We start from the raw sequence: 12,745 nt of genomic DNA, 5'->3' as shown, positions 1-12,745 counted from the left end.
CTTTGAAAGTACTTTATAAACTCTGTTGTCGAGCTCACAGCAGCTGATATTTGACAGAAAATGATCTACCCGGTCAACAAATCAAATGTTGGCATTACACTCCTGCAAACCACGGATACATCACATTTGTAAACATATGTAGTGAATGAATGTTGAAATTTAATGTTTGAACAACACTGTGATTAAGGTAGTTATGGTTAGGCTCAAAAACCACTTAGTTATGGTTTGGAAAAGATCCAGTTTTGGCTTAAAATATCTGGTTTAGAACAACATCTCAACCTTATTTGGTGGAACTATACCAGCAGAAGATGCAGCAATGCATTAAAAACAAAAGCGTGTTGAGGCACTATTCCAGCTGAAAATGTAGTTTTGGCTTTAAAAAAACAAACAAAAAAAGTTTTTTGTGGCACTATCCTCACAAACATGCGGCAAAGTCTCTGTAATAAACCACTTTTCGTGACACTAACCAAGCCAAAAACGCAGCATTTTTGTCAGAAAACAGCAACCCTGTTGCAAGAATAAATATTGGCATTGTACGTTTCTGCAAACCCAGGATACGCAAAATTTGTACACTATACACTATACGCTGAAAGTTTATGTTTCAACAGTGCAGTGCTGAGCCACTATCCCAGCTGAAAATGCAATGATCTCTTAACAAAAAAACAAATAAAAACCTTTTAAACGCAGCGATGGTTTAGGGAAAAAAAAAACATGCTTTTTGTGACACTATCCCACCAAAAAATGCTCATTTTTGTCAGAAAACAGTCAACACAGTTGCCCAAGTAAATATTGGCATAGCACATTTCTGCAAATCACCGATTGGTGCACTATTAATTATCCAATATGAAACTTTATGTTTCAACAAAGCTGTGGTTAAGATTTGCCACTTAGTTATGGTTTGGAAAAGATTATGTTCTGGCTTGAAATACCCAGTTTTGGGGGCTCACTCCCAGCTGGAAAACCAGTGAAATGAAATGAATAAAAACAACCACTTTTGGTGACACTAACTTTGCAGAAAATGCATTGATGGCTTAATAAAGAAATGCTTTTTTTCAGTCAGAAAATTGTCACCCTAATTGCCAGAATAAAAGTTGGCTTTGTACATTTTTGCAAACCCCAGATAAGCAACATTTGTACGCTATTATGTGGGGAATATGTTGAAACTTTACATTTCAACAACATGTGGTTAACGTGGTTTAGGATCAAAAAACACTTGGTTAAATTTAGGAAAAGATTATGTTTTATCTTAAAAAAAAAAAAAATAGTGCTCACATGTCCTGACACCAGATCACATCCAATAATCAGAAAAAGTACAAAGTCCATCAAGTAATAAACATACTTATAAAAGAACTTAATCAATAAAAAGTTAGATAAGAATTAAGCATTAAGTATATATGAAGTAATGACTATCAAAATAAGAGTCTCTGTCGGCCTGGTCCCTGTCACCGAGCTCGGACACAACCATTTAACGGGTGTCGATGAGATGCCACCGACACACTTGTATGAGATTTGGTTCTGCTGTCGCACCTCACAAATTATCACACAGGCTGCGAAAACGAAACATTTCCCAGATTTCTCTCTAATAATTAATTTCGGCAAGTGTTTGTAAAAACCTGTGAAGCTGCCGCGGCCACACAATCACATAATCTCTGAATCTTAACGGGCTCTTTTATGAGATAAAGTGTATTGAAAGTGAAATGTCAAATGACATCATCACTGACCTTTAAGATCATGTTGTAAATATTGACTATGAGCCATCGCACTTTTCAAACACGGAGAACACAAAGGGAAATTCACAGAGCGGGCGATAACGAGGGGGCATCTGTTAAATGGTGTAACACTCTCAGAATTACAGCGAACAACGGCGCTTTTCTTTTCCTTTAATCAGCCAGGTTAAAGTGACGGTGACTGTCAAAGCGTGTCTGTTTACACACAAAGGACAGTTTCTTTTGGAGTGAAGAGGCTTGTTGTTTGGGAAGTTTGCTTTACTGCCCGGTTCGTTAAAGCAGCCGTTACTGATATTTATAAAATTTACAACGTGGCAGCAATGTGACGCTGTGTTGTAACACCCACAAATATAATCGACAAACGTCATAAACAACAAACATAATACATAACAAATGTAACACACAACAATCGTAATACAAATCTGCAGATTTTAATGTAATAATCCCACAAATGTAATACATTTCTATACCATGTCCAGAACGGACATCTAAACGACGTCCAGAAAAGGTGTCTAAACTGTGTCCATACAAGACATTTGCATGCTGTCCAGAAAAGACACCTTTACTACGTCCAGAAAGGACATCTATATGACGTCCAGAAAAGACAACAAAATTGTGTCCACACAAGACATTTGCATGCTGTCCAGAAAAGACACTTATACTACGTCCAGAGAGGACATCGATATGATGTCCAGAAAAGACACCTTTACGATGTTCAGAGGGGACATCTATATGACGTCCAGAAAAGACATCTATATGACGTCCAAAAAAGACATCTATGTGACGTCCAGAAAAGACATCTTAATGTCAAAAGTTGTATAGATGTCTTTTCTGGACGTCATATGGATGTCTTTGAGACTCATTTCCATCATACTTTTTGCTCTTTTTAGCTCCATATTGATTAGATTTTAATGACTTTTTAACCCCTCTATGAACCTAAATGGTAATGAATTTATAACTGATATATAAAATAAACACGTCAATAAAACTGTCTCTGAGACACTTACATGGTCCATATCTGGAGTCAGGTCAAAGCACGCCTAACCACCTCTGAGCTGGTTGCGGTGACATCAGCTGGGCTCAGTTCAGTCATTTCAGGTGTAATTGTGCTTTAATGTGCTTGAACACTGAACTCACAGCATCTTCCTCTCTGTGCAGACTTCAGCGACCAGCTGCTGGAGGTGGTCGGCCTCGAAGGAGCGATAGAGATGGGACAGATCTACACCGGGCTGAAGAGTGCCGGACGCAGACTGGCTCAGTGTGCCAACGTCACCATCAGGTCAGAGCGTCCTGCCTCTCTGCTGCTCCCTCCATCTTTTCCCACTCTTAATCCTCCCTCCTGATCTCCATCTTCATCCGCCTCGTGTCACTGCCCTTCATCTTCCTCCGGGTCAGCCAGCTGGAAGCTGCATTAAATAAATCCATCTCCATGCTATACATGTATGATCAAAAATGCATTCCTGTTGAGTGTTTTGTGCATTTGGAGGTTAAAATCCCTGCAGCATCCAAACGATAACGCACAGTATCTGATAAATTATATATTTGAACTATGTGAGCCGTTGGAGCCGAGGATCGACTACTCGCAAACGCAGGATGAGAAACGAAACAACGTCTGTTGTTTTCAGATTTGATTCCAAGAGGCTAATGATTCTCTTATTCGTCCTCTTGTGTTTTTTATCCGTGCACCACCGATAGCCATGACAGGAGACATTATGTTTCTGTGCTGTCCAAACGTCTGTCCATTCAAACACAATATATGGGGTGGCTGTGGCTCAGAGGTAGAGCGGGCCGTCCTCTAATCAGAAGTTCAGCTGTTCGATCCCCAACTTCTCCAGTAAACGGTGTATCTTTGGGCAAGATACTGAACCCCAAATTGCTCCTGATGCTGCGTCAGGAGTGTGCACGTGTGTGAATGGTTTCAGAGTAGCAGGTGGCACCTCGTACGGTAACCTCGGCCACCAGTGTGTGAATGTGTGTGTGAATGGGTGAATGTGCCATGCAGTGTGAAAGCGCTTTGAGTGGTCAAAAGGACTAGAAAAGCACTATACAAGTACAGTCCATTTACGGCCTGGAAGGATTTTTTTTCAAATTTGGCACAAACGTCCACTTGTGCTCAAAAATGTACTAATAAGATTTTGGTGAATAAAGGTCAAGGTGATTGTGACCCATTCTTGTGAATGCAATATCTCAAGGATGCCGTGGGGAAATTTATTCAAATTTGGCACACACATCCTTTTGGACTCAAGCATGAACTGTTTGACTGATTTAAGTGGTCAAAGGTCAAGGTCACTTTGAGCTTGCATCTCATAACTGTGAATGTGATATCTCAAGAGGGCCTTGAGGGAAAATCCCCTAATTTGGCACAAACCTCCACTAGGACTTATCAGTAAACTGATTAGAATTAGACGGTCAAAGGTCAAGGTCACAGTAACCTGCATCCATTCCATTCTTGTGAAAGCAATATCTTAAGAAGCTCTTGATGGAATTTTCTCAAATTTGGCACAAACGTCCCCTTGGACTTAAGAATGAACTGATTAGAGTTTGATTGTCAAAGGTCAAGTTCACTGTGACCTGCTGGTGGCTCACTCTCGTGAACAAAATATCTCAAGAAGGCCTTGAAGGAATTTCTTCAAATTTGGCACAAACATCCATGTGACCTCAACAATTAACTGATTACATTTTGGTGGTCGAATGCCAAGTTTATTGTGACTTGCATGCAGCTCATATCTCAAGTTTGGCACAAACGTCTACTTGGAAGAGTAATTCTTGTGTTTTCATGACGACCACTCAGGATGAAGATGTCTAATTTTCACTGGGTATTGTCTTTATTTCAGAAAGGGCGTATAGGTTCAAATTACTTAAAACTCAAAGCTCACCTGATTATTAGAGTTTTGCCTTTTTACTAGTACGTATAAATTTTAGTTAACAAATGTCAAAAGTTGCCCTAAATAAATATAAGAAAAAAGAAAGAATCGTAACATTCAAAGAACTCTCTCAAAGATATCCAAAGCTTTCTTTCTTTTTTTTGTCTGACAAATCTAAAGAAAGTTGTTTTGTTTCCGATGTTTTGCTGTTCCTGCCAGACAGTGAACATCTACAGCGAGCCAGTTACTGTACCAGAGAAGTGACATTTACAAGTTGTTCTCTCACTTGTTCTGCAAACTGGCCCCGAATATTTTCCTAGACCAGAGTTAAAAGAGCATTCATCACGGTCATTCTCCCATACTGTGTTTCTCTAGCCGGAGAGGCATGCATGAAAGTCTTAAACCAACTGTGTGTGTGTGTGTGTGTGTGTGTGTGTGTGTGTGTGTGTGTGTGTGTGTGTGTGTGTGTGTGTGTGTGTGTGTGTGTGTGTGTGTGTACATATACAGTGGGTCTGTGAGTTTAAAGAGTGGGGGCCTGTCTGGGAATGGGTCTCATGGGAACAAAGGGTGCAGTGTTTGACCCTGTCCTGGGACAGTGTGAACAGGCCTCTCGTGCCTCTGAGGTGTGTGTGATCTGACCTTCACAACCTACAACCCCATCCTGTCCCCTGTCTCTCTCTCTCTCTCTCTCTCTCTGTCTCTCTCTCTTCACAGGACGTCCCGGCGGCTGCCCATGCAGATCGATGGCGAGCCCTGGATGCAGCCCCCCTGCACGGTGAGAGTTAAATCAGAGTCACTGCTCGCATGTTGTAAAACTGTTTTAAGATATCCCATATGTAAGCATTTTGTCCCAGAGATACCCATTTTTCAGGTTTTGTATTGAACTTAAACGCCTGTTTTCACTGGCAAGATTGAAACTGAAAATTCACGGGTCACAGGTCAGAGCAATTTAACCTGAAAAAGACAAAGAAAACTTTAAAATAATGGCAGAACGGAAGAAATCGGTGATGTGTGGGCAGCGTCAAATGAGAATGCAGCCAGACAGAACCATCCGCAGTGTTTTTATACGCCAGCAGACAGCACCTGACGCAGCTGCTTGATACGCTCCTGGACAGCCACAGGTTGATACTCTGTCGGTAACAGTTTCATAAAAGGAGCACCAGCGTCCCTATGGGGCGGCTGAACTGGCAGTGGATGACTCCACCAAACCCTGGACTTTCATGCAGGAGTTGGGTGTTTGCTTCCCATCTGAATGTGGTGGGAATTTTTTTTTATACCTTACATACCTTTTTTGTCTAAACCTAACCATCCATGCCAGCATGTGCATTTGTCGACGCCCTGGTGTTGGTTGCCAAACATAACCATGTGCAGCATTATCCCATTATGTGCTTGTGTTGACAAAACGGTAGCAGCATCCTGAAATGTTAACAGCAGACGTCGTAATTTCAGATGCAATTATGCGCAGTCAATAATTACCCTCCATCTCTTCCTAAGCAGCACTAAAACACTGATCCAAAGTAGTCTGCACTGATTTTGAGAGACTGAATAAGTAAGAGATATATAAAGAGTTTCCACAGACCTGTGTTGTGTTCCTGCAGCTGTCTGCTGTTTACCTGTTCTCCTGCAAGTCCGTGACGTGGCACGCACACACAAATAAAACCCACATACACACCAGCTGACAGAAAGGCAGATTTGCTCTCCAGCGGTGAGTTCAGTGGCAGTGGCATATTTAGCGGGTACACTCGCCAAAATGAGCAATTACACTGTGAGCAAAAAAACGCATGCACACTCTAATTTTGGTGGGAAATGTGTATAAGAGACGATGAGAACATGTTGGCTTATATCATAAGTGAGTTGAATCGAGTCCAGTCAAGCTGAGCAGTGGAAATGAGACACAAGTGTCCCCTGGATGGTGATGGACAGCCACTTATCCTTGACAGCTGTAGTCCGCTGTATGTACCAACATGAGTGTTACCTGGATTCTCTCCTGTTTGGCTTGCTTCCTCGCTCTTTTGTTCATCTTCCTCCTCTCTTTTGTTCATCTTCCTCCTCTGCATGACCTCGAACTCCAACGCCGTCATGCTATTAAACACCTCAGTCCAACTAAATTCCTCACTGAAAAGCATAAAATCAACTATTATCTATTCATCCTCGAGGCGTTTGAACCACTTTTCATTTTGTCACGGTGGACCTTCGAAGATGTGAAAGCTTTTTGTCGTGCTCTGTGGGTTATTGGCGAGGTCGCAGCGAGCGATTTCATAACGGTCTGTTGAAAAGAGCCAGGAAGTGATGACTGTCAACCTGTCAGAAAGAGACACTGAGAACAGTTTTCTGTACAAACCGTGTATCGTGTCCTTCTCTGTTTGATTCCTACAGATCAGAATCACACACATGAACCAGGTCCCCATGCTGCTGGGCCCGCCTCAGAAGACGCCGTTCTTTTTCTTCAAGAAACGCAACCGGAGCCGCGACTAGGACACATGCATGCACAAAAACACACACATATACAGTACATGTATGCACATACACACACGCCACACACTGTACAGGCAGCTCCATCAGAAGACTTTGGAAGTTGGAAGCTCTTTGCAGGGATCACATCGTTCCTAAATGCCAACAGACAATTCAACCTGCAGTGACAGAACCTGAAAGACTCTCAGTATACAGTACCGACCTTTTCCTGTGTAACCATCATCCCCAAAGTCATGGATTTACCTGCAGGTCTGTCAGCCCAAGCCACCCCCTCCCCTAAAAAACTCAGCCATATTCCAGTACTGCACTGCCCGCTAAATATCCTCCAACTCCGGCTGCTGGGATTCCCTCTGAAAGTACAGCAGGTGATATTTTGCAGATTGTTTGACGAGAAAGAGCCCCGACACACTACAGTGACAAAGAGAGGAGTTCGGCACTGATCGGGGTTGTTTACAAGGCCGGTGAGTAAATAGAGTAAGATCCACCTCTTGGTTAAAACACCTGTATGAATAATGAAACAGCAGTGGCTTGTAAAAGCGCTCGCTGCGGGGCCTCGCCACAGACTGACAGCACGGTGCAGCCGAGCAGAGCAGAGAGGAGGGGAAAAACCTCATCCATTATTGACTTATTTTGTTTGTGGGTCGATGGCAGTGGGGCGTAACAGTGGCCTGGAATGGGTTGAAACATGCAGGGATTTTTGGCCCCTTAGCATCACTGGCCTACAAAAACAGACCCCTTAACACAATATTTACAGACTGTGTAGATGATCTGGCAGTAGACGTCCAGTAGATCTAAACTAAAAGTAAAGGCTGGAGAAATTTTAGTTCATCTTTGCTTTCTTAAAGGTCCAGTGTGTAAGATTTAGGGGACATATTGGCAGAGTTGGAATTTAATATTCATAAATATGTTTTTCTTAGTGTTTCACCACACTAGAAGCCTCTCTAGTCAGGTTTTCCTCACAGATTCACGCAAAACGATAGCGATATTTTCGAAATGTCGATAAAACACAAACAGTGAGTGATTTTATGCGACTTCTCTTCTCGCAATAACATTCAAAGAAACATGGCGATGGATATTTAAAACGGTAGCAGCTTTATTTCTGTGGCAGCCACCACATTAGCCGTCATTACAGCAGCTCGAAGGTGACATAGGCGTGTTATGGAGCGATCAGGTAAACACGAACCCCTCATACGTGGGAGCAGCCATGTATGAGGGATTTCTGCGATTTCACGATTTCACGGAGGAATTGTGGATTCAAAACTTCCAGATGATCTGCTTAACTTTCCCAGAGTTATGTGATGCAATAACAGCTCTTGTAGCTCCTGCTGCATCCTGAGGGAGCCAGTTCACTACATGCAGTGAGTTTAATAGAAAGAGGAGCGCCCATGTGTGGTATTAAAATCATAGTTACAGGATTTCTAAACACCCTGGTATACTGTAATACAGTGATACCGCCCATGCCAAGTGAGCACATATTAACGGGTGCTACATTTATGTGCCGTCTTTTAATCACCTAGTTCATTTGTTTTTGAGAGGAAGAGACGTCTGCGGATAATTCAGCTCCTGGCAAAAACCTCCTGAACACTAAACACTGAAGGAATTCAAACCAGGAGAAGTTTCAGCTGGTTGCAACCTGCAGTCCTAACTGCTAACTGCCACTAAATTTTCTTAAATCTTATGAATTGGACCTTTAAGAAACCCATTTGTCCTCTGTGGCTGGTGAACTCTATCAACAGCAGCTCCTGTGCATCATATGGACACTTCTAGTGGGTCAAGGATTGAAATAAATCCCCTCAAGGGTAAAACAGCAGGGCCCATGAGGTTTTTATTTACCAGCGCATTGACAGGGGAACTAAATTTATCCCTCTATTTCAGGGAGGGTCCATCTCTCCTCCAGTGAAACCCTACGCCTAATTACCGTGTCAAACATCAGCCCACAATGTCAAGTGTGCTGTCAGAGCGCAAATCCCAGAGCGCAGATCTCTGCCCCTTCTGCTTCAGTGCATCCGCGATCTGTTTAACGACACCAAATAAAGACGTTCTGGAGGACACAGAGACGATGAATCTACCGGGGAGCTTAGCTTGGTGTTTATAAAGAATGTATCCATATTACTGTCCCCACAATACGGCAAATTATATTATACAGTGTGTGCAGAAAAGAGTATATGTATATTTCTGGAAAGTAGGAGTAGAAGCTCACATATACTGTACACACGAATGTGTTTTTAATATATCATTGTTATTACTGTGGAAATCTTAGCGTAGAGGGGTTCAGATCAGTGTTCTCACCGTGCAGAGCTGCTGCAGTCGGTCACTCTCTGAAGGCAGTTTTCCACTTTGTCTCGTTCACATTGTTTTATATTTGAATTCAGTGTTGTTTCTCAATCCGATTCAGTTCAGACAATTTTATTAATCCCACTAGGGGCAATTAGTTGATTAATATGATGAATATAGGCACAAATACACACATACACACACAGCTCTCCAGTTCATAAATTAATAGTATTTGCAAATCACAGTAATGCTTTACGGTTGCAAAATGTGACTAAGTCGTCGCCGTTTGGAGCTCTGCAAAAGCCCTTTTTTGTGTGTGTCTGTGTGAGAGGCAGAGAGACGTAGGAGAGAGTGACAGAAACTTAACAAATCGGTGGCTTATAAAAACAATAACAATTTATAGTCTATGTTCGCGATATAGTTATTTTATATAGCTGGAGCAAGCAGCAATACGTCGAGCATATTCGAAAAATCACCCAACCCCCACAGGGCAGTAGCTTAATTTTTAAAACATGTGCAAAGAAGTATGTAAACTGCTGTATCGTCATGTTTTTGTAACTCTGAAACAACAATAACAACCTGAAAAAAAAGGTTGTAGGTAAAGGTAATACCTGGATCTTAAGTTGGGTATATTTAACACACTTTGACCCTAAAGTCAAGAATAAACTTTCAAGAAAACTTTTAAAAAAATTATTATTCAAGAAATTGCAATTGTGTAAATGTTAAACTCAAACGCCCTGTATGTGATGTGAGTTCGACATTTGTGGAAAACTGTCTTGCAGCCTTCTGAGAAGGCGGAGGGAGACCGCTGATGCTCTGACAGTACAAACTGAGCTCCGCTGTAGGGTCAGGCGTCCACGCCTTTACGCCCTTTTTCCCTTTAAAACACACTGAGGCGTCACTCTTGCACCCAGGCCCCATGAAATCAGTCAGTAAACTGTATCCTCACACACTGTAGATATTAACTCACACACAATCAGCTGGTAGAGAGTTCAGGTCAGCCGCTGACATCCATCTCAGCGGTTTCATTTAAAACAAACAACAATAAAAAGCCATTTAACATCAATACAACACTGTGGAAGAGTCACAAAAAACACAGCACATCACGTTTTCCTCCGTACGTGGAGCCTGGGCGCCGAGAGACCTCAGTGAGAAAAGAGTGCATGTTTACAGTAACTTTACATTTATTGAGAGATTTGTTTTAGACAGCTATATTACCAAGTGTATATATTTGTTTATAATATTTTATCTGAAGTTACATCACCGCATGCCTGCTGAATCAAAAAGGAGAGTGAACAAAAAGGAAGAGCGTGAATCAGAATATTCAAACTTATTTCTTTGCTTTAAAAAATCAATTTATCTGATATTTATTTGTTGTGGTTTTTTAATTTTTCCTTTTTTTAGCAGCATGTTTATAACCATGTGCAAGAAAAAGGCAGGGCAGAGTCTGTCTTGTTACATTAAAAAGAAACTAGAATTCCCAGATGAAGTTTCCACGATTACGACATCGTTTTGTGATTTATTGTGGAATCAAAGGGCCGCCACATGAACGAACGCCCCCGCGGCTCGTCTCGGTGAGTTTCCAATATGTGTCACGCTCGTGTCTGTTCCTGTCCTTTGAAGTAATCAATTGCCTTAACAAATAAATTTTGCTCTCAGCTTCGCAGAGACACACAGTGAAAAAAGTTGAAATCACAGAGACAATTATTTGTAGCAACACAGAGCCCTAAAATTACGAAAAAAAAGAACCGCTTTAACCCCGACTGTCAACAGCTGACCCGCAGATTTTAAACAAACAAAAACAGACAATTTAATCAATTTTTGGCAACCCAGCGCAGTCATTTTTGCGTCGTCTTAAGCTTCAGTTACCATCATGATGTAATTTGCCGCCACTGAGCAAACGAGGAGGTTTTATCAGAGCCCTCTGTTGTCTGCAGGTTGACTTTCCTGAAACAAGTCGTCTTTAAAGATAAGACAACAAATCCAATGACAAAAAAAGATCAAAAGCAACAATAGACGGGTTTCCATTACAGATTCGCACAAAACTTAAGCGATATTTTCGAAATGTCGATTAAACACAAACTGCAAGATGACTGCGTTTCCACTAAGAGATGTTCTGCTGCTTCTCCTGTGGCGATAACATCCCAGTAACCATGGCGATGGATGTTCAAATCATTAGCAGCTTTATTTCTATTGCACTGAACTAGCCGTCATCATTTCCAATCGAAGGCGATGTAGGCGTGTTATGGAGTCAAAATGGAAAGGCGAGCCCCTTATATATGGGAGCGGCCACGTATGAGGGATTCCTGGGAGCTGATAGTCCACGATTTCAGGAATTGTGGATTCAAAACCTCCAGATGATCCGCTCAGTTTCTGAAGAGTTAAGTGATGCAATAACAGCTCTTGTAGCTCCTGCTGCATCCTGAGGGAGCCGGTTCCTGCTGACAAGCTCATAGACACAGCATCATGTGAAACTTTTCCTTCAGTTTGAGATTTCGTGTTCAGAGAACGATGTTTGTCGACTCTCAGTGAAGGTCAGCAGGTTTGTCATGTTCAGCCGCGGGCGACACGTAGAGTCACCAGACAGGTTTCTAGTTAAAAAACACATGGCTCCACTCGAGCTACTGTCGGTGGAAAAGTTGGTGTATTTGCCTCTTTGATTTTGACATAAAATGTCGTCAAACTGGAAATCAAACAGCATCTGGTCCTCATATTATTCATTAAAACACAATGAAACAAAATTCACCTCCAGAAAAGTAAAACTGACGCAGAACGCAATACATCAATCAGTATATTTTGGGTGGATTTTACCATTAAAAATAAGTAGTTTGATATTTTGGGAAGTATATTTCAACATTTTCTTGCAGAAGGTAAGATTTTAACCGATTCCTCTGCTGTGTTAACCTGTTTGTTGTTTTGCTCCTCTGATGGTCCATGGTTTTCCCGAGTTAGGAGGTCATTCTTTCAGTTTCGGTGTGTTCAAGTCGCTGCTGAAAACACCATAATGTCTTTTGGAGTGTGAAGAAAGTTAAACTCTCTGCAAGAAAATGAAAACGCGTGATTTCCAAAATGTTAAACTAGTTCTTTCAGTGCGATATTTAACCCTTAAGGAATGTTTGGCACATTTTACACGTTTTTCATTCTTTATTTTTTTATCATTTTGGTTGTGTTCATGCATTTGACATTTTAGCAAGATTGTGTATTTTAATTTATTCATTCATATCCATCATTGACATATCCCAGGCTTTGATAATCCAAAACAAAACCTACTTTGCATGTAGTATATTGAAAATGATTAATCTTCTTAAGGGTTAAAATTCTAAAAATTAACAAATATTTGATATATATTATTAGTACTGTTTTTTCCTGAAATTAATGTATAATATCTTTTATTCCCTTATTTTGAAA

General features: G+C 41.3%; 1 protein-coding gene across 7 annotated transcripts in view; it reads left to right on the top strand.

Annotated features, from left to right (window-relative positions):
- The window catches only part of dgkg (diacylglycerol kinase, gamma), a 166,604-nt gene extending 155,778 nt beyond the window's left edge, over positions 1–10,826 (top strand). For all 7 annotated transcript variants that reach the window (XM_088083697.1, XM_088083696.1, XM_088083699.1 and 4 more), the window contains 3 exons: positions 2,886–3,006; positions 5,306–5,366; positions 6,968–10,826. In XM_088083697.1, coding sequence (XP_087939823.1) covers positions 2,886–3,006; positions 5,306–5,366; positions 6,968–7,066 — 281 coding nt within the window. In that variant the 3' untranslated portion in view covers positions 7,067–10,826. The remainder of the gene's footprint in view (positions 1–2,885; positions 3,007–5,305; positions 5,367–6,967) is intronic.
- The last annotated feature ends 1,919 nt before the right edge of the window (positions 10,827–12,745 follow it).

The sequence above is a fragment of the Plectropomus leopardus genome, chromosome 10, assembly GCF_026936395.1.
Source record: "Plectropomus leopardus strain MGB_pleo_1.0 chromosome 10, ASM2693639v1, whole genome shotgun sequence".
NCBI lineage: Eukaryota > Metazoa > Chordata > Actinopteri > Perciformes > Serranidae > Plectropomus > Plectropomus leopardus.
The sequence above is the reverse complement of the archived record's forward strand: the minus strand, read 5'-3'. Positions and strand labels throughout refer to the sequence as shown.